Below are 20,355 nucleotides of genomic sequence, written 5' to 3'. Positions count from 1 at the left end.
ACTTCTGTGGCTGATCTGCAGCTGAAGGCCGGGGTGGGAAGCGTGGGCTAGCACCTGCCAGTCACGTGACCCAGAGCAAGCTTGGAGCCTGAAGTTCCACAACCACATGCTGAGAATTCGCCACGGATTGTTTGCGGCATCGACTGCTGATTCCAGGCTGGTTTCTACAAACATCCCTGCCGCCGACTTAGGAAGCACGCACGAGGCAGCGCGGTGAGGCCCCTGGGGCCCACATAGAAGGCTGGAGAAGGCCTCCCGCACCAGCGCTGGCTCCCGGTCAGGAACACCAAGTTCATGCTCAGAAGGGGAATTTGGGAGTGCCATCCCCCCTTTCACTCTCTGGGCTTGTGTTTCAAAAATGAAATGCCCGGCGGCCGGCGTGGGATTCCAGGCTATTCTAAGTAAACAAGGGCTTCAGCTCTGATGGAGAGATATTCTGCAGGCTGTCAGCACCCTTTCTCTGCCCCTGCCGGGTGGTGACATTGTAGCTTTGTCCTGGGTGAACGCCCACGAACATCTTCAGCTCGCTGCTGAAGACGTGGGCTTGTCACCACCTTCCGTGTGCCAGCGGCCCCTGATGACCCGGCCACTCCCACCCACCCCTCCCGGGGTACAGAGTCTGGGCCAGCTCAGTGGGGGCTCACAGGTGCTGAGTCAAGCATGCTTCCCTGTCCCCCCCCAGGCAGTCCAGCACCCGCTGTGCCCTGATCAGTGTCACCTTCTCTTCCCTCCTGGCCTCAGCCCCACAGTGGTGCCCACCAGCCTCAGGGGCCTGGGTTACCTGCGGACGTCACCCGTCCTTGGGGCTGAGGTTAAGACTACGTTCCCAGTACTCAGAGTTTCCAGATCTTCAAGGAAGAAGTGAGAGGCTGGGGGAGCCTGAGAACTATTTTTTTTTTTAATGTTCATTTATTTTTGAGAGAAAGACAGTGTGTGAGTGGGGGAGGGGCAGAGAGCGAAGGAGACAGAAAATCCAAAGCAGGCTCCAGGTTCTGAGTTGTCAGCACAGAGCCCGACGCGGGGCTCAAACCCACAAAGCATGAGATCATGACCTGAGCCGGAGTTGGTGCTTAACCAACTGAGCCACCCAGGCGTCCTATATTACATAGGTATTATATAATGCCAAATATATAACTACATAATAGGAAATATGTAAATATACTTATTTAAAATATGTTAAAATCTAACATATAAATATTATGTATAAATATATAGTCATATATCTTAAATTTATATAAACTTATACATATCTGTATATCTTATGTTATGTAGATATGTTTATGAATGTTACATAAAACATATAAAATGTGCTTATCACAAATTTATATGTAAACTATAAACATTATCAAATAATGACGCACACACATTTGAACAGCATTAACAGTTCAGACCCACAGAAGTGTCCGGTGTGCCTGTGTGTGCCAAGCGTTGGGCTACGCAAATCTGGAGAGAACATGATGGGCTGTCCTGTGGCTCAGTGCGGGCACAGAGAACAGCAGTTACGGCCCCAGAAGGGTTTGTTAACTTTCCTGGGTCTTAATTTCCTCTTCTGTGAAACACGGATTAAAAATAGCAACCTTCGGGGCTGTGTGAGCGGCTCGGTCAGTTAAGCGGCTGACTCTTGGTTTGATCAGGTCACAGTCTCACAGTTTCATGGGTTTGAGCCCCGCATCGGGCACCACGCTGACGGTGCAGAGCCTGCTCGAGATTCTCTCTCTCCCTCTCTCTCAGCCCCTCCAACACTCACGCTGTCTGTCTCTCTCAAAATAAATAAATAAACTCAAACATAAAAATAGCAACCTTCAAAATCAGAAACAGAACAAGCACGAGCAAACCCTCTACCTTCTCAGAAATGACCCGCGGCGGCAAAACGCATCCCATTTCCAATTTAAATGTGATCTGATTTTCAAAGGACGGCTGAACTCTTGCAGGATGGGAAAAGAGGGCATCCATCCATCCATCCATCCATCCATCCATCCACACACTCATCCATCCATCCACCCACCCATCCATCCACCCACCCACCCATCCATCCACCCATCCTCCATCCATCCATCCATCCATCCATCCATCCATCCATCCACACACTCATCCATCCATCCACCCACCCATCCATCCACCCACCCACCCATCCACCCACCCATCCATCCACCCATCCTCCATCCATCCATCCATCCATCCACCCACCATCCATCCACCCATCCTCCATCCATTCATCCATCCATCCATCCATCCACCCACCCATCCATCCACCCATCCTCCATCCATCCATCCATCCATCCACCCATCCATCCACCCATCCTCCATCCATCCATCCATCCATCCATCCATCCATCCATCCACACACTCATCCATCCATCCACCCACCCATCCATCCATCCACCCACGCATCCATCCACCCATCCTCCATCCATCCATCCATCCATCCATCCATCCATCTATCCATCCATCCACACACTCATCCATCCACCCACCATCCATCTGCTCATCCACCCAACAGAGGGCATTCTGCACAGGGCAGGTTTAAGGAAGATTCCACAGACATTACATTGGATTTTGAGAAATAATTACGAGCCTAGGAAGCACGAAGGACATGTGCAAACCCCAAAAGTATGACGGTTCAGGCCAGTTCTGGGAACAGTGTCAGTCCTGGGGAGAGACAGGCAGACGAGGCTGAGGAGGTGGTCAAGGCTGTTCCTGGGACCTCCCACCCCGTCAGTCTTGCAGAACCAGGAATCTGGGGTGCATCCGTCTCCTGGCTTCCTCCCCACCACTGTTCCAGAGGAGTGTGCATTCAGAGCCACCACCAGCCCTCCTACTGCAGAGAAACCAGGGAGGGACTAGAGACACAGAGAACAGAGAACCTGATTCTGCAGGTATGATATTGGCATCTGTCATGTGCCAGGCCCTGGGGACCAGCTGGACTGCTTACGTCCTCTTTCATGAAGCCTCCCTAGCCCTGGGAGTACCCGGTACCCGCTCTCCCTCGGCCGTAACGCCACATCTGCCCACCGCAGTCACAGCCAGCTCCCCTTTCTGGGGCACATCTGCACTTTGTTCTTCTCTGTCCCCGCTGTCCCCAGCACAGGGCCTGGGGCAGGACAGAGCAGGAGCTCCGTCACGATTACTGAGTGATAAAGGCAGAGGAAGATGAGACATCAGTCCCTGAGGTCCCCCACAATCTAGCAAGGAAGACGAAACTCCGTCCTGAAGGGAAGAGGGGCCACAGAAAACTCTGAGGGACAGTAGCTCATGACCACCCGGGCAGCAAAAGGCAGGCCAAAGGGAGAGGCACGTTTCCGTCTTGCCTCGTATGTCCACCTCACCTGCTGGGGTGTTTACCTCCTCAGCTTTCCAGAACCCCAGAAAAAAAAAAAGGCCACGGTGCCGAGTTCAACTGTGTTAATCTTCCAAATCCTCGTCCTTGGCATTTCTGCTTCGGCTGTCAGACGTTGCTGGTATTCCTTGGCGTGTCTGTGCCTCCTAAAGATATAATTAAGCCTTTTTTCCCCCCTTTGAAAAATGTAGGCCCCCTCGGGCACTTCACCTTCATGTCTGGTCTCTGCTTTGTAAATTGCAGCTGATGTGCTGGGATCCAGGAGTCCGGCGACGTGAGGCACACGGGTCCGATGGGGGACCTTCGTCACCTCGTGCGGTCTGGGGTCTGCATTCCTGGCCCTTGAAGCCACCGCCCCTCAGCCTCTGCTGCTTAGTTGGCACTTGATTGTCCACCAGGTGTTGGGAAGGATGAAAACCAGCTCTCTGGGTGAGTCCTGTGTCCCTGACACGAGACGCCGGTCTATAAAGACACCTGCCGTCGGCAGCCTTGGGTTCCCCTGCTGGTTCCTCGCTGACCAGCGGCGTGACCTTGTGTAAGTCGCCATCCTTTCTGAAGCTCAGCCTTCAACCCAGAAGCCCTGGGATTCTAACTGACCGAGTGTAATCGCGTGAACAGCACGTCGAAGAGGATTTTAACAAGCAAGGTGATGAATCAAGAGGCTTCCGTGATTATCTCACGTCAGTGGAAGTTAACTGTGCTTTTTAAAAGAGATTCAGGTTAGAAAAGACAGAGGTTAAGAGTCACCTGTTGACGTAGCAAAGAGTGAGAAGCTGTCACTGCTTGAAACCACGTGATGGTCATTTGCTTGCTTGGTGACTATCGGTCTCCCCGCTGCCGTGTGAGTCTGGAGGCCAATGGCACGTCTCTCTTGGCCGTTCCCGTATCTCTGGTTTGTGGGACACTTCGGCCCACTTTGAACCTGACACATAGGTGGCGCTTAACCAACACTTGCTGGATGAATGAATGAATGAATGAACGAACGAACTGAACACCAAAGCATTAAGCACAATCTGTAAGGTTGAAAATGATCACCCAGAAAGGAGACTGTCGGGGGGAACACACAGGAAAGGGGGACAAGCGAGAGCCAGGCTTCACTGTCCGGCCTGGGCAGCTGCCACGCGGAGCCAGAAGCAGGGAGGAAGGCAGAACGCCGGCCCGTGAGGACGAGGTGCCGGGGCCACGACCCAGGAGCTCAGAGGAGAGCCACGAGGTCTTGCCAAACACAAACGCGACGGCAACGGGGAAGGAGCACATCATCACTCGCGTCTCAGGGAAGTTTCCTTGGTGGAAATAATGATCCCCGCAGACGGGGATTAACAGCACAGACCAAGGGCAAAAAGGAAAACTCGAGAAAATGAAGATATACTGCTGGAACAGACAAAGAGAAAAAACTACCATGTGGGGCGCCTGGCCGGCTCAGTCAGTGGAGCATGAGACTCTTGATCTCAGGGTTACGAGTTCGAGTCCCCACGTTGGGTGTAGAGACAACTTGGAGAAACAAAACAAAACTAGAGCATGGATGGGCTGGGAGAGGGAACAGAGCCGGCCAAGGGGAAGGGAGATGGGGGGATCCCACATGCCCGTGGCTTCTTGGGTCCTCATCATACTGCTGTCGCGAACGGACATCACCTCCCTTCCCCAGGGGGAGGAGAGTGGGCTCTGAGAGCCCAGATGCCCCAGGTCACACGGCTCACAGGTCCGGATGCCCGCCAGCTGGGACTGACCCCAAAGCCCAGCCCTTCCCGTCCCACTGTGTCTCCTCCCCCCTCACGGTGCTGCATGATGTGGAGGAAGCTTCCGGAATGTGCTTTCCCTGGCTGAGCCACACACATAGGGCAAACCTGGCAGAAAGGAATGAACCATGAAGCAGTCACATAAGTAGTCGGCAAGGAAGGAACGGAGCTCCCGCGGCCCTGACTTCTCGCCCCGAGAAACACCCAGGCAGGTGCTTGCGAGGAAGGGGGACAGGTGTCTGGGCTCCATATTTAAAATGCCAAATGGCAGGGAGCCTGGGTGGCTCAGTTGGTTAAGCACCTGACTTCGGCGCAGGTCACGATCTCATGGTTTGTGAGTTCGAGCCCCGCGTCGGGTTCTGTGCTGACAGCTCGGAGCCTGGAGCCTGCTTCAGTTTCTGCGTCTCCCTCTTTCTCTACCTCTGTCTCTCTCTCTCAAAAATAAATAAACATTGAAAAAAATTAAAATACCAAATGGCTCCCAACATGTCTCAGCAGAACTCACCGTCCGTATTTCTTGATCGTTATAAATGTGCCCCCGCCACAGGCCTCCCGTGAGCTAAGGCAGCTCCCCAGAGATCTGGAAAGAAATGCCGCTCTGCATAGACCTGCCTTCCCCCTCGATGCGGAAGCTGACGTCTCTGCAGCGCTTGCCAATGTGCTTGCGAAGCCCATTCCCATCTACCCTCTCGTCCTCCTGTGTCAGCCTCGTTCGTCCTGGAGGAGAACACGGGCTCAGCGCGGTGAAGTGAGTCAGGTCTGGGCATCAGGGAGCCAGCCCTGGGCCACCGCCCCTTCCACCGAGCTGCATGGCCCACCGGAGGAAGAGAAGGCCTGGTGCTTTTCTTGAAGGGATTGGCCATCTGATGTACTGACTTGCACCGACTTGGCCAAAAGTGTGCCCTTGAAGGGAGGGATGGGCAATCCTTTCCTGCCCCTCCCACCTGCCTGCTGGGGTCCTGCTGCCCCAGACCCAAGCTCGCCAGCCGCTCGGATCTCCCCAGATGCCCCCCCGCCCCCAAATCCACCGGCCTCCTCCAGCCTCCAGAGAACGCGAGACTGGAGGTCAACAGGCGCCTGGCTTCCAACCCTGACGCGCCATCGCTAGGCAGGCGGACAAAGCCCATCCACGGGAGTTTCCAGACCCTCCTGTCTGCTCCAGCCGCAGCCCCACCCTACCTCAGGCCGGGCCTGACCTTCCAACACCTTCCTCCTCACCCCCAATGCACTCCCCAGCTGCAGCCACAGCCGGCCTCCTAGAACGCAAGTTCTGGGCTCGTGTGAGCCCCTGGCACACATCACATCCCACCCACCCCAGCCCCTGGCTCCCAGCGGGGGTGGAGCATACACCTTGATCAGGCCCCCACGCCCTGTCCGGCCTGATTTCTTGGCGCTCTCTGCTCCGGCCACGCCGAGCCCCTCGCAGTCCCCCCAGGATGACCAAAGGCTACGGAAGGGGCAGGGTGCACACAAGTCTTGCCGACGTGACTTAGCATTAAAGACCCGGGGACCCCAGACACAGACAAGTCCTGCCCTCCACTTTCCAGAGGGCAATACAGCACCACCCTCCTCCTTCAGAGGCAGCCAAGGCCCCGAGGAATTCGAACGCCAGCCGGGTGGGCACCTGCTGGGTACAGAACCCCAGGCCCCAGCAGCTGGCCGCGGCGCGTGCCCTCTCTTCTTTATTCCTTCGGCAAGCACGGAGCCCCGGCTCTGGGCAGGCAGCGCGCCCGGTGCCGCGGTTACAAACACCGACCGGCGCTGGTGTGGGTCCTCGTGGAGCTCCAGGCCCCCCGCCGAAGTCAGACACAGAGGGTGGGGTGGCGAGGCTGGGAAAGGAAGCAAAGAGGCTCCGGGAGAAGTGCTCACCCCAGACCGGGCCCCGGGAGCTCGTGGAAGCTTCACCAGGGAGTCAGTCTCGGCTGGACGTTGAAGGACCGGCTGGCCCGCCCAGAAGAGCTGGGGGTGGGGGGTGCTCAGACATGTGGAGGCAGAGGAATTTCAGGGCTGGGGCTGGACCTCAAAGAGCAGGGCTTTGCCCGGCCCGAGGTCACACAGGAAGGTCACGGCCCAGGAGCCCCACGTGGAGTCCCAACACCCCGCGTGCCCCCCTGAGTCCGTGCCTCCGTTTCCTCATCCGGAGATGCAGCAAGTCTCCTAGAGGTTCTGCAAGTAGCATCTGGAACGTGCCGGACGAGGGAGGGTCACAGCTATGGGTCTGACGGCAGCGATGACCAGGACGCCACCTGGGGGTCCCCGGTCTCGGCCACGGAGCGGACGTTCCTCGCAGGGCCCTTCTGGAAACACCCGACATCAAGGCTGCAGGCAACGCTCTTCGCGATCACGGGTGATGGGGGGTGTCTGCGTCCTGTGCGTATTTATGGCTGTCAGCCGAGGCTTCGGAAGATGCAGGTCGTCCCCACACTTTCCTTCGGACGTCGCACAACATGCCTCTGTGGCTGTTTGGCTTCGTTCTTGCTTTTGCTTTAAAACGGGGAATATTTACGAACACGCCCGGTGATATCAAAGACTTCCCCCCCCAAAGGCGCACGACGGCAGCGGTAGGAGAGAGTCGCAAGTCATCCTGGCTGGACACAGACGGTCCCCGGGAGAACCTCGGGGGACACGAAGGGGCTGCTCTGGGCTCACTCTAACCCCGTGGTGACGCTGGAAGCGGGCAGGTCTGTGTGGTCCTGCAGCCTGCCGGGCCCGGGGGGCCTCCTCGCGCATGCGGGGGTGTGCGCACGCGCACGTGTGATGGAGCGGGCCTTGCACAGATGAGCCCCTGCCTCGTGGAGTTCACGTCCAGCCAGGCGAGAACCCACGAGGCCATGACCGCCGCGTGCCCGCCGCAAGCACGGGCATTTCTCTGCTCCCATTCACAGCAGACGATCTTCTAGATTTCCTAGAAGGAGCCTCTGGCGCTCCTGCCCCGAGTGTCTCCCTTCCACTGTGTCCACGGGGAGGGCGTGGCCGAGGTCACCAGGGGCCTGGGTGTCACCAAATCCAGTGGGTGCACCCGTCCTTCTGCAAACGCCCTTCCCTCTCCCGGGACATCAGGGCTCCAGGCTCGCCTGCCGTCCCCCACCTTGAGCGTGAGGGCTGTGGCGCCCCGTCCTGGCGGCTTCTGTGTCCACACTCGCTCCCACGGCGAGCTCGCAGGGTCTCGGGGCTCCGGCCACCATCCACACGCTAACGTCTCCCAGGCTCATCGATTACCACTTCTCACTGCCTCGGGGCTGTGGCGCCTCGATCCCCAGGTTCTGAGCGAACTCCTGGCCTCTTCCAAGCTGCCACGTCACGGCCTTCCCGTCTCGGCAGACGGCAACACCGATCTCCTCTCTTCGGGGCCAAAATCTGTGGGGTTATCCACCCACACCCAACGGATGAGCAAAACGTGGCACTCCCTTCCAATTTCGCCCCGAATCTGTCTCCCTCTCACGCCTTCCGCTGGACCCACGTGGCCGAAGCCACTGCTGCCTCAGTCCAGGCTGCTGTGAGAGTCCCGGCTCCACACCTAGAGGGAGACTTTAAGGCGTTAGGTCACCTCACTCTTCACCTTGAGACCCTCACGTGGCTCCCAGCTCACCCAGTGCAAAAGCCAGAGGCCTCACAACAGCCTCAAGACCCTGCCCCACCAGCCACCAGCTCCTGCCTCGGCTCAGCCACACTGGCCTCCTTGCTGCGGCTCAAACACACCAGGCTCACCTCTGCCCCAGGGACTTTGCACGTGCTGTTCCCTCCGCCTCAGGGACTTTGCATATGCTCTCTTCCTCACATCTCTGTGTGGCTCGTTGCCTCAGCTCCTCGGGGTGTTAGACGACTGTCTCCACCAGATTTAAAGTGGCTCCTCCCCTCCACACCCCACTCGCCCCTCCTCCCCTCCAGCCCTCTGTGTAGCCCTCACCACCCGCTGACTGTGAACGTATTCTGCTTGTTTCTCTCTGCGCCTCCCCTCTGGAATAAAATGAGTTTCTCGCAAGGATTCACGTCTGTCCGTCTTTCTTGGTCACTGCCGTGTCCCCTGGACTAGGACCTACCCCTGCAGGACACAGACATTATTTGCTGGAAGAAGGGATATGAGAACAGTCCCAAAGGGCCCATCCAGGGTGCTGTGGGGGTGCGGGGTGGAGTAGCTCAATACTCCGCCTGCAGGGGTGCGGAGGGCGTGCAAGAGGCGATGACCCTGCCCTGGGCTCTGAGGGATGGGTAGGAGTTTACCCAGAGCCAAGTGGTTAGAGCACCTTTTGCTGAGAGAAGAGGACACTTGACCAGGCTCAGCGGGTGCCCGTGGGACCGTGCAGCCAGGTACAGGTGGAGGCCGTCTGTCACAAGCAGCCCCATGTGACACACAGTCCGGGTGCGGGTGGGGTCGTGAGGCTGGACGAGGCTCGCGAGGACAGCATCTCGGGGTCCTGGGACCCACAGCTGGCCTTCTCAGGAAGTCACAAGGGGGTCCTCCGTCCCCACACTGTCCCTGCCCTCAGTCCACCAGCCCCAGTCCTGGCCGATCGCTGGAATCCCGCCCTGCACCAGGCGCCGGGCTGGGCCCTCTGGGTGACCCGGGGTTCACGGACGAACGTACTTCCCACCTCTCGCCCCTCTCTGCACCCTCTGTGACACCGTGACACCGCTGTGACCCTGCTGCCTTCCACCTGCTCTGCGTGTCTGGACAGCAGTGACCTGAGGCCTTGGTCCGTGGGGACCAAGCAGGCGCGGGGGCGGGAACTCACAGACGCCCCCAGGCCGGCGAGTCTCCGGGCACCTTGGCCCACCAGCAGGGCCGGTGTCTTGAGTTTTGTCTCCTTCCACCCTCCTGCCGGGGCCGGGACAGTCCCACCCACGGCGGCCCCACCGCGCAGGAACACAGAGCTGTCCGGCCCACCAAGCTCTCAAGCCGCATCATCAGCTGAGACCCACCACGAAGCCTGTCCGGGGGCTCAGACGCGAGGCTCCGTGTGGCTTCTCTTGTGTCGTCCTCTCTACCACGCTGTCCCCTCCCTCCCCGAGGTGGCCGCGGAGGGGGCCGCTCGTGTGGGCGGCAACCTTTGACTTCCCCCGGCCGAGTCCTGGGCTGCTGGCTTGAGTTTGGTCCAGAAAGCTGAGCTGGGGGGGTGGAATGGGGAGGTCCCTCCTGGGGCGGAGGCCCTGAGTGCAGGACAAATGCCCAGCATGCCACTTGGGGCCACTGAGGCAGCCCGGGCAGGAACAGGGCGGTGTCCTGCTGTTCCCCGTGGCCCCTGCGTGCCTCGCTCGGGTGGACTAAAAGCGCTGAGCCCCAGTGAGCCCTCTGGGGGCCCGGCGTGAGCCTGGGGGAGCTCCGGGGGGCATCATCAGCTGTGTGATGGGGCGCCTCTGAGAGTCTGTGCCTGTGAAATTGGGGGTCGAGAGCCCCCAATCCAGCTGCCCTTTCATATGGTTACGCGGTCAGGCATAGCGCTGGGCCCGGTGCCTTCACCCCATCTCTGCTCCACAGGATCCCAGCACAGGGGACACAAGAAATGTCTGTGCCTCTCAACTCCATCCAGTCCCCTCCGAGGGACCCCCTCCCCTCCACCTCCCCTCCACCTCCTACTTCCCTCAGTGAGGCCTCCAGCCTCAGGGTGAAGTCAGGCCGCAGCCCATCCCGGGCCCAGAGGCGGCTGGGCCATCACCCTGGGAAACAAGCTGGCTGCTAGCCAGGGTGTGGCCCTGGGGTGACGGGCGGGCTGTGCCTCCGGGAGAAGAGAGAGCGCCTAATCCCTGGGATTTGCCGTGAAAGCCGGGACCCGGCCAATCACTCGTCACCCGGCAGGGACAGCCTCGCTGTTGTTTTCAGATGGAATTTCTGAATCTGCTCCGTAATGTGTACTGATCCCGGGCCAAGCTTTCTGAATCAGGCGGCCGGACGGGGTCAGCAGCACATGTTTAACCCCTTAGGGGGTAATGATTTTAACGAGGTGATCTGGGCCCTTGCTGGCTGGGACAAGAGATGGTGACCTGAAGCCAGATGGCTGGGTAAGCAAGCGCTTTGCTCTGAGAGAGGCCCGGCCTGGCAGTGGGGGGTTGGGGGAAGGGAGGGCAGGGGTGCCATGAGGTTGGTATCTTTGCTCACAAGCTCTTATATCAGGGCAGCTGATGTCGTGCACTGCACACGAAAGAGGCTGCAAACGGTACCCCCGTAGGGTTTTGCAGTGCGCAACACATTCAGCTGGACGTGGCAGCCGGGCCACACCCCATTTCTGTCTCCCTCTGAGACAATAACAGGTACGGAGCCTACAGGAGCTCAGACGGCAGGATGCTAGGGAAGCTAAGGGGCAGCTTCATGAAAGCAGGCTCTGTAGCTTGGGTGCAAATTTGTAGCACAGCACCCAGCCCAGGGCCCGGCCCAGGATGTTGTGCTGAACGAGCAAGATGATTGAGGGATGACAGAACCCGGAAGGCATGGCCTCCACCATCCTGCTCCTGGCGGGCCTGCCTCGCCTGCGGAGGCCACCACGTGTGCTGATTCCATAAGCCCCGGGCAGCCGGAGCTGCTGTGGGGTGAACAGTCTTCGCCCTGTCCCAAGTGCCTCCCTCTGGACTGTCGTCCCGTCGGGGGGCACAAGCTCTCTCCTGCTCCAGCTCTAGGTGGCTGCCTCGCAGGGGCTCATTTATCCCCTAACAGCCCACCTCGCTGTGTTCAACTCCGCTCCTACAAGGCGGTCGCTGACCCGGCCACGAAAGTGTTGTGGCAATGTCGCCGAGATGCAAACTGAGGCTCAGAAAGGTTCTGTGACCTGCCTGAGGTCGCACAGCTGTAAAGAGAGAACCGAGAAGCAAGCCCAGAATGCCTTACCCCAAGCTCAGTGCTCCGACTGTGCTCACAGAGCCTCAATCCTGTCTTGCCCCCAAAAGGGCCACCCCAGCTACTGGTATTTTTCAAATGGCAAACTTGAGGGGCGCCTGGGGGGCTCAGTCGGTTCAGTGTCTGACTTGGGCTCAGGTCACGATCTCGCGGTTCATGAGTTCGGGCCCCGCGTCCGGCTCTGTGCTGACAGCTCGGAGCCCGGAGCCTGCTTCAGATTCTGTGTCTCCCTCTCTCTGCCCCTCCCCTGCTTACGCTCTGTCTCTCTGTCTGTCTCTCTCTCTCTCAAAAATAAACATAAAAAACATTCAAATGGTAAACTTGAAATAAGAGTAATAATCCTTATACGCTCACAAATGAAATTTAGAATGCTATTTCAGAATGAAAATGTTCTTAGTTTCCTTTAAGAGGGGTACCGTAGGAGGGTGTCGGCACCCCCGTCAACGCACATCACGCTTCAGCACAGACAACGTGGGAAGCGGGGACTGTCAACTCCTTTCCACGGAGAGGGATCCGCTGCCATTGGGATGGGCTTTCTGCACACCCATTGTGCACCAGGCACTGCTGGGGGCTTTCACATAATTGTCTGATCTGATTGCATTAATGGGCGTCTATAATTAGGGCACATCCCTTCCAAACCTGACTTAGGTAACCATCTCTAGGGTGAGTGGGACCGTCACGTGACCCTCCATTCATTCAGATTTTACCAAGCAGCGGCGGTGCCAGGGGCGGGAACAGGAACACGTTTCAGTTTCTCGGGGGCCCCAGGGGTGCCAGAGCCTCCCACGGGGCTCGGGGGCTCGGGGCAAACCAAGAACAGAGCTGGCACCTTGCGGACCTGCTCACCAGCTGCGGCTCTGACTGGCTGGCTGCAGGACCCCGGGGCGGCCTTCCGTCATTTCTTCTCTGAACAGTGATGCCCACCCGGGGGGGGGGGGCGTCCCACGAGGGGGCACAGGGAGCGTTCTCGAGTGAGAAGGACGCTCAAGGGCGTGGAGCTTGTAAAAGGGCTCCGTGCCCGCCCCCCCCCCCCCCCCCCCCAGCCTCGCTTCTCGCCCTGGCTGTGCATCCTCGATGCTCTGGGAGCACCAAGCTCAGAGTGGTGGCTTCCCACCCCGCCTCCTGTCATGCTGCCCCCGGGGGCCAAGAACGCCTCTCTGCCTGGCTTGCTCCTACTCAGCTGTCAAGACCCGACACTTATGTTACCTCTTCCAGGAAGCTTCCCTTGACTGCTCCGTGAGGCCAGTGGGTTTGGCCTCTCCTCTGTGTGCCCAGCACGTTCCACACAGCCCCGGGAGGGTCCAGTTTGGTGTCCGTCCCCCTCTCCGGGCTGGGAGCTCCCAGAGAGCGCAGGAAGAGCACCTCTCAACTATCTTAGCCTCCAAGAGCCGACCCAGGGTCTGGCCGCAGGAGGCCTCCGCATGTTTCTGGAACCACGGGGAAGGTGAGGTGATGGGGCCACGGAGTGTAGGCAGGACCTCCAGACACACAGCACTCAGTAGGAAGCATGTGATGCATGTGCGTGCGGTTACTGGAGCCCAAACCTGCGCTTGGTGCCGTGTGGTGGCAGGCCCCTGGGTCAGTGAAGAGTGTCGTTATTCCAAACCCCGGAACTCAGGGAGGTAACCGTTGAGAGTTGCCGCCCTGTAGGCAAGTTAGGGCGAAGGGCTGAGCGACGCTTGGGCGGAGACACTCCAGGATTCGTGTAGTGCTTGTCTTGAAGCCTCAAGGCCACCCTTCATGAGTAAAGACCGCCCCCCACCGTTCAAACTTAGGTGGTCAAGATGTCCACGGGGCACCTGGGTGGCTCAGTAGGTTAAGCATCCGACTCGACTTCAGCTCGGGTCATGATCACACGGTTCGTGGGTTGGAGCCCCGCGTCCCTGGGCTGACAGTGCAGAGCCTGCTTGGGATTCTCTCTCTCTCTCTCTCTCTCTCTCTCTCTCTCTCTGTCTCTCTCTGCCCCCCCCGCCCTGCTCTCTCTCTCAAAAGAAATAAACATTGGGGCGCCTGGGTGGCGCAGTCGGTTAAGCGTCCGACTTCAGCCAGGTCACGATCTCGCGGTCTGTGAGTTCGAGCCCCGCGTCGGGCTCTGGGCTGATGGCTCAGAGCCTGGAGCCTGCTTCCGATTCTGTGTCTCCCTCTCTCTCTGCCCCTCCCCCGTTCATGCTCTGTCTCTCTCTGTCCCAAAAATAAATAAACGTTGGAAAAAAAAATTAAAAAAAAAAAAAAAAAAAAAAAAAAAGAAATAAACATTAAAAAAAAAAAAAGGTTCGAAACACCAGCATGCTGAGTAAGGGAACGGGGCCTGGGCTACCCTTCTTGTGTTTCTCACCCGGTCACGGCCAAGCCCACCCCAGGCACCACCTCCTCCCGGCAGCATGGGCTGATGTGCCCAGGCAGGGGGACTGGGCTCTGCACCCACAGCACCTCCCACCGTGCTCTCCTGTCGCTCTCTGGGGAGTCAGCCTCCCTAGAGGCAGACACTGCATGTTCCCCGCTCAGCGCATAGTAGGTGCTCAAGAAGCATGGCAGAGCGGGCAAGCCGGTTAACTGAGCGGTCCTGGTGCCCTCCACGCCCACGGGCCTCCCCAAGCCCGGCCAGCGGGGAGCAAAGTGACGGCGACCAACATTAGATTCCTGCAGATCTCCACCATTTAACCATGGGAGCGGCCTGCATCTGAAGCGACAGTTCATACCTGCGTGAAACTGATCTGAGACGTAGTTTATGGCCAGGGTCTCTGAGGCCATAACACAGGGGCGGTCACAGTTCGAGCCAAAAGGGTCGTGGAAATCTCATGAGGCCCAACGCCATGGGTACCGCGGGCACTGATTTGTTCTGTGTCCGTGCTCGTTTTAGTAAAATTATAGCCTTCCCGTTAATTACGCACAGACTGAAAAACAAAACTCTCTACTCCATCGGGGAAGGACAGTTAGCAAACCCACCTCTTGTATTTCAGTTTATTTTGGGGGGGGGGGTTGGAGCTAACTACCCAGTAGTTTTAGGGCTGTTCTTATTTTAATTAATATTATTAATTATAAAGGGTGCCCACGAATGCAGTCAAATTTTAGGAATCCCACCTCACACACCAGGGGCCAGCGTAGAGGACCCCATTAAAATCAGGAAACGTGAGGGGCGCCTGGGTGGTTCAGTGGGTTAAGCATCTGACTTGATTTAGGCTCAGGTCACGATCTCACGGTTCATGGGTTCAAGCCCCGTGTCAGGCTCTGTACTGACAGCGTGGAACCTGCTTGGGAACCTCTCTCCCTCTCTCTCTGCCCCAGCCCTACTCTCTCTCCCTCAAAATAAACTTAAAAAAAAAAAAAAAGCCGCCAGGAAACGTGAGATGTACCACCCAAAGTGGACCGTGTGGAATCACACCTCCACCACAGGCTGGGGGCCCTTTCTTGCCAGGGAGGGGTGAGGGTTTCAGGAAGCTGTTTCCCCGTGGAGCCTGTGTGTGAGCTGGGGTGGTCTTCTCAGCGTGGCCTCGGGTAAATACGTGATCACCCACTGTATGTCACTGCCTGGTGGGGAACCCTCAAGTCCACGAAACGGCTACGTGGCAGCAAAAAGCTGCCAAGACCCCGTCAGTTTACCCACTGGCCAAGGATCAGGCCAGCTGCACGCAAAATTAAAAGGCAGCTCTAAAAGGCAACTCAAGGGGCGCCTGGGTGGCTCGGGCAGTTAAGCTTCCGACTTCGGCTCAGGTCATGATCTCGCGGTCCGTGGGTTCGAGCCCCGCGTCGGGCTCTGCGCTGACAGCTCGGAGCCCGGAGCCTGCTTCCAATCCTGTGTCTCCCTCTCTCTCTGACCCTCCCCTGTTCGTGCTCTCTCTCTCTCTCTCTCTCTCTCTCTCTCTCAAAAATAAATTTAAAAAAACATTTAAAAATGTTTAAAAAGCAACTCCAGCCTAGTGCTGTCTATAGCTCCCCCTTGGCTCTGGGGAGGCTTCCATGAGTCCCTCCCCCCATCATAGCCCCCATTCCGGAGCCGTCGCCTGAAGGACCCCTTCCCCACGCAGCCCCCGACTGCAGCCAGTAGCCTGCACGGCGAACCATGAACCCGGGGCCGGATGAGGAAGGCTTTTGTAGTGGCCCGAGAATACCTCAGGCATTAATAGGGCATTTTTGCACAGGCAGAAAATGCATTTTTCATTTTTCACTGACAGCTGGTTAAGGAGGAATGCCACAGGACGGCTGCTTGGGCTTCCACAGACAGCAGGAGCCGCCTTTATCCCCGCTAAGAACGGGCTTTTAAGGGATACGTTAGGGGAAGGCCTGGCCCTTTTAGGTTCTGGGTGGACTCAGGGCACTTTCTTCTGTTATTCGGGGGAAGAATGAGCTCAGTGGCTTCAGTGTCCTGGCGGTCTGTACCCTTGTTATTTCTCTGGGACCCAAATTCTCAGTCACTTTGCCCAAGTCAGCCCGGGCCATCAGTGGGCTCCAGCTCCAGGTGTTCAGGGAACACCGGGCTCCAGGCCTGCTCTGCCTCCAGCGCCCCTCACCCATGAATGGCGACAGTCCCGCCAGGTCACGGGGTTGTGGCCAGGGAGGAAACACCTGCCCCTGGGACTCGCTGTAAGCCACTCCTTCAAGTGTGTGGAGACTCAGCTCAGACCACACCTCCTCCAGGAAGCCTTCCCGACCCCAGTGTCCAGTATCCGCAAAGCGCATGGCCTAAAGCGGGGAAGGGTTCAGCCAACACCTGTGAGTAGGTAGGGGTCCTTTCCCGGGTACGACAGGCAGCGGTTCACACTGGGCCCAGAGCCCCCGGATCCTGCTGCGCACGGCAGACAGGAGGCTCGCGTGCCTCTGGAAAACACTTTCCTCCTTTCCCAAGGACATCAAGGGTTTCTGCCTAAGACATTGCTTGAAAAGAGAACAGCACCACTAAAAACAAGTTTGCGAACCCCGCCCCCCACCTCCCCGGGCCCCGAGGTGTTTCTGAGGCCGGGTCCCAGGTGCTTACTTAACTCAGCTCCCTCCTTTGCCCCCAGGGAGACAGTCACACCCGTCCCTGAAGGTATTTGTGAGAACCGAGCCGGGAGGGACGCCGGGTGAACACGTGGCTTGCAGGCTGCTCACACCTGGGCTCAGGGCCAGCAGCGAACCATCCAGTGCAGGTGGACACGCCTGGAGCTGCCGTGCTGTGCCCGTGTCCAGGGCCAGCATGTGCCAGCACGGCTACCCCAAGAGGCCCAGAGGCCCCCGGGGTGCACAGGAGTTATTTGGGACAGAGGCAGGGTTAAGGAAGTCCAGGGAAGAGACCCTAAGCAGAGAAATAAGGCAGCAACGATCGGGTAGGTATACAGACGAGAGGCCAACCCAAAACACAGCCCGGGTCCCGCCTCAGCGAGACCTTGCCATCCAGACTCCTCTGGCCTCAGTCCTCTACCCGGGAGAGGACGCTGGCACAGGCAAACTCCAGGACCCTGGCCAGATGGGCCTCCTGCAGTCACACCGAGGAGTGGAGGTGGCCGGGCCCACCCGGAAGCGGAACGCATTCCCCGGGGCCAGCCCATCCCTCCTCCACGAAGCACCAGCCTGGATTCCAAAGACCAGGGCACGCGTGACCAAGTGCAGGGAGGGACAGCCGCTCTTGTCTTTGTGGCCTTATCCACATTCCATTCCCAGGGGCTCCGTTCTGTTCCCCGCTCTGCCCTGGGGCGCCGTGAGAAGGACAGCACGCCTCTCTGGGCCTCGGTTTCCCCCTCTACAAAGAGGAATCGGGAGAGATGGTCTCCAGGAGCCTCCAGGCTCCGACACGCCAAGATTTTCTGCCCCAGTGGATGGGAAGCCGAGAAACGGAGACTCCCAGGTTGATTCTGTCCGGAGGACAGATGCGGCTAGAAAAACGCGCCGGTGGGCACTGGATCGGGGCCCAGCCGCTGCCCAACCCCCTGGCTGGGGTCACCCAGGAGGGATTTAGCGGGGAACCGAAGGGGCCACCCCCCGAGAGCCCTCGCAGGCCACAGAGGCTTATCAGTGTCTTCAGTGTCAGATTTTCACGATGGGTTTGTGGGGCCGTCTGTCTCCCCGGCTGGAATGCAAAACATTCACCTGTGGACCCACACTGCCCGGCCTCGGGCCTGGCACAGACGGGGGCTCGGGGAAAAGAGCAGGAATGGAAAGAATGAACGAGTAAATCCGAAGGTTCCAGTCCTGCTCGTACGGTTCCAAGGCTGTGATTTACCCCGAGTGGAAGCCACGCCCACAGGGGTGGCAGGAGGGGGCCTCCCGGGCACCGCTGTTGCAGGTGAGGCACCACCCCCCCACCCGAGCGGAGCAAACCCTGACCCTGCCTCCTCCTGCCTGCCTTCAGCCCCAGGCCCCGGGGGTCCCGGAAGGGCCTGTTCATCTAACATGGGGGAAACTGAGGCCCAGGGTGTGCAGAAGGTTTCACGACGGCTCACAGCCAAGCTGCATATGCCCTCCCCTTGGAATCCCAGGGAGGACTAATGTACCATTAATTGTAATTAACTAATTATTCCTGCTGCGAAGTAGCGGAGGAGGCGGCTGGGGGTGGGGAGCCCCTAAATGACTCAGTCATGTTTACAACATGCAAACCCATTTAAGAGCTTGTAAAGTCGCTATAAATGGCTCTTTGGCAACAGGGGAATAACGATTCCCTGTCTCCAGCTGCCAGTTTAACAACGGTCGGCGGCGCCGGGGGCGCGGGGAACAGGGTTCTAAGATCCAACAGCGCCACCTAGAGACCTCCTTCCAGAACGTTCTGCTCCAGGGCCGACCACTCTGCCGCTTCTCCCGGTGGACGGACACCTCACAGAATCCAGGGCCTAGGAGACCACGAAGCCCAGTCCCTCCGGCCCCCGTTCGCCGTGGAGAAACTGAGGCCTACGTGAGCAAAGGGCCCGGACCCCGGGGGCTCAGCTGCTCGGAAAACCCTGGGGCTACATCTAAGTCCAGAATGGTAGACGGGATTGTTTTCACTCCCCGAGAACTTAAGGTCTATAAAAACGTGACCGTTCAGGAGAGGTTTATGAACCACTTACCCAGACTCACCTGCTTCCCCGCCTGGGCCTCTGATGGAGCCCTTCCCCTCCCTCTCTGCCCCAGCGGAAGGGCCCCAGCCCTGCTCTGCGCTCCCAGGGCGGGGCGGTGCCCGGGACCTGCCAGGAGGGACAACATCTGGACACACCACAAGGCCAGCCGTCTGGGGCCGAGACCGGAGCTCAGGCTCTGACTCCTTACTTGCTTTCCTTCCGTTGCACCACCAGAATAAAAATCCTAACAGGTCCCACTGACCTGGGGATTGGGTCCTGAGACAAACACCTTGCCCGTGAGGTATGCCCAGAAGCTCCTGGTTGTGAGACACGGAGACCCAGCTGATGCACCCATTCGCGGGTGGGAGACTGGCCCAGCCGGGAGCGGACCCCACTCCAAGCCCGCGGTTGCCCTGGGGGTCCCCAGCTGGCCCTGCAGGACAAGGAAGGCTCTAGGAGGGGGGCTCGGACGGCAGCTGGGTGGTCCAGAGAGGTCGTCCCAGCAGACCGGCACAGCGGGCCTCTGCCAGGCCGCTGGCCGGGAGGACAAGGAGGCGTCTGGACAGACCTGAACGCCTCCGGCAACTCACCCACGGTCATGCCGTCCATGTAGCGCTTGATGATATCGAAGGAGTCTCGCGGGTTCCCTTCCGTGATGTCGAAGATGATGTCGGCGTGGTTGGCGGGATACATGGGCACGATGGCCCGGAGAAAGATGATCTCTGCGAGAAGGAAGCACAGCATGGAGAGCCCAGAGATGCACCCCTGGGTCACGGGCACCGGGTGCCCGGGAGCCCTGCACGGAGAAGGCGGAGGGGTCCCGAGGGCTCACGGGTCACGGCCTATCCCCCTTGTTATCAGCGGGGAAACTGAGGCCTGGAGGAGAAACCTTGGATCTTCTCTGAGGTCATAGAGTAATCAGCAGTGCCAGAGCTGAGGAGCAATTAGTAATTAGTCATAAATCTTCCCGAAGCTGGAAGAAGGGGAAGGGAGGTGGATGAGAGGCGAAGGGAGGGGGGTCAACAAGGGCAAGGCAGTGGGTGGTCGCTTGCCCACGGTGATGTGGGTCAGCAAAGCTGCCTCTCCGGGAGCGCCGGGCAGATCGGTGGCTGTGTCTACCTCCGCGGCCTTCTGATACGAAGTGGGGCAGACTACCGGGGGCCTCGGTTTCCTCGCCTTTGGAGTGAAGGAGGCTGACTGGTGGTGCCCACTAAGGGTCCTTTCAGCGTTAAAGGTCAAGGTCTGTTGGGCCCGTGACGCCAACAGGCGTCTCCAGCCACGCTCCACTCCCTGCAGAATCAACTCAGAGACCGGCGCTGCCCGAGAGGCCACAAAACCGGCCGTTAGCGGTTTGGGAAGGATTTGTATGTGGTTGGCTGGAACGTGTCATTTTGCACGCGGCAGACCCCAGTCGGCGATTTTCTCCGAGTCCGTGCCTCCCCGCGGAGA

General features: G+C 58.7%; 1 protein-coding gene across 1 annotated transcript in view; it reads right to left on the bottom strand.

The window, feature by feature from the left end:
- Positions 1-20,355, bottom strand: part of FBLN1 (fibulin 1) — an 83,132-nt gene that overhangs the window by 1,678 nt on the left and 61,099 nt on the right. Inside the window, exon 16 of the mRNA XM_043562907.1 lies at positions 19,497-19,628. Coding sequence (XP_043418842.1) covers positions 19,497-19,628 — 132 coding nt within the window. The remainder of the gene's footprint in view (positions 1-19,496; positions 19,629-20,355) is intronic.

Source organism: Prionailurus bengalensis, chromosome B4 (assembly GCF_016509475.1).
Source record: "Prionailurus bengalensis isolate Pbe53 chromosome B4, Fcat_Pben_1.1_paternal_pri, whole genome shotgun sequence".
NCBI lineage: Eukaryota > Metazoa > Chordata > Mammalia > Carnivora > Felidae > Prionailurus > Prionailurus bengalensis.
Note: the sequence above shows the minus strand (reverse complement) of the source record. Positions and strands in the feature narration are given on the sequence as shown.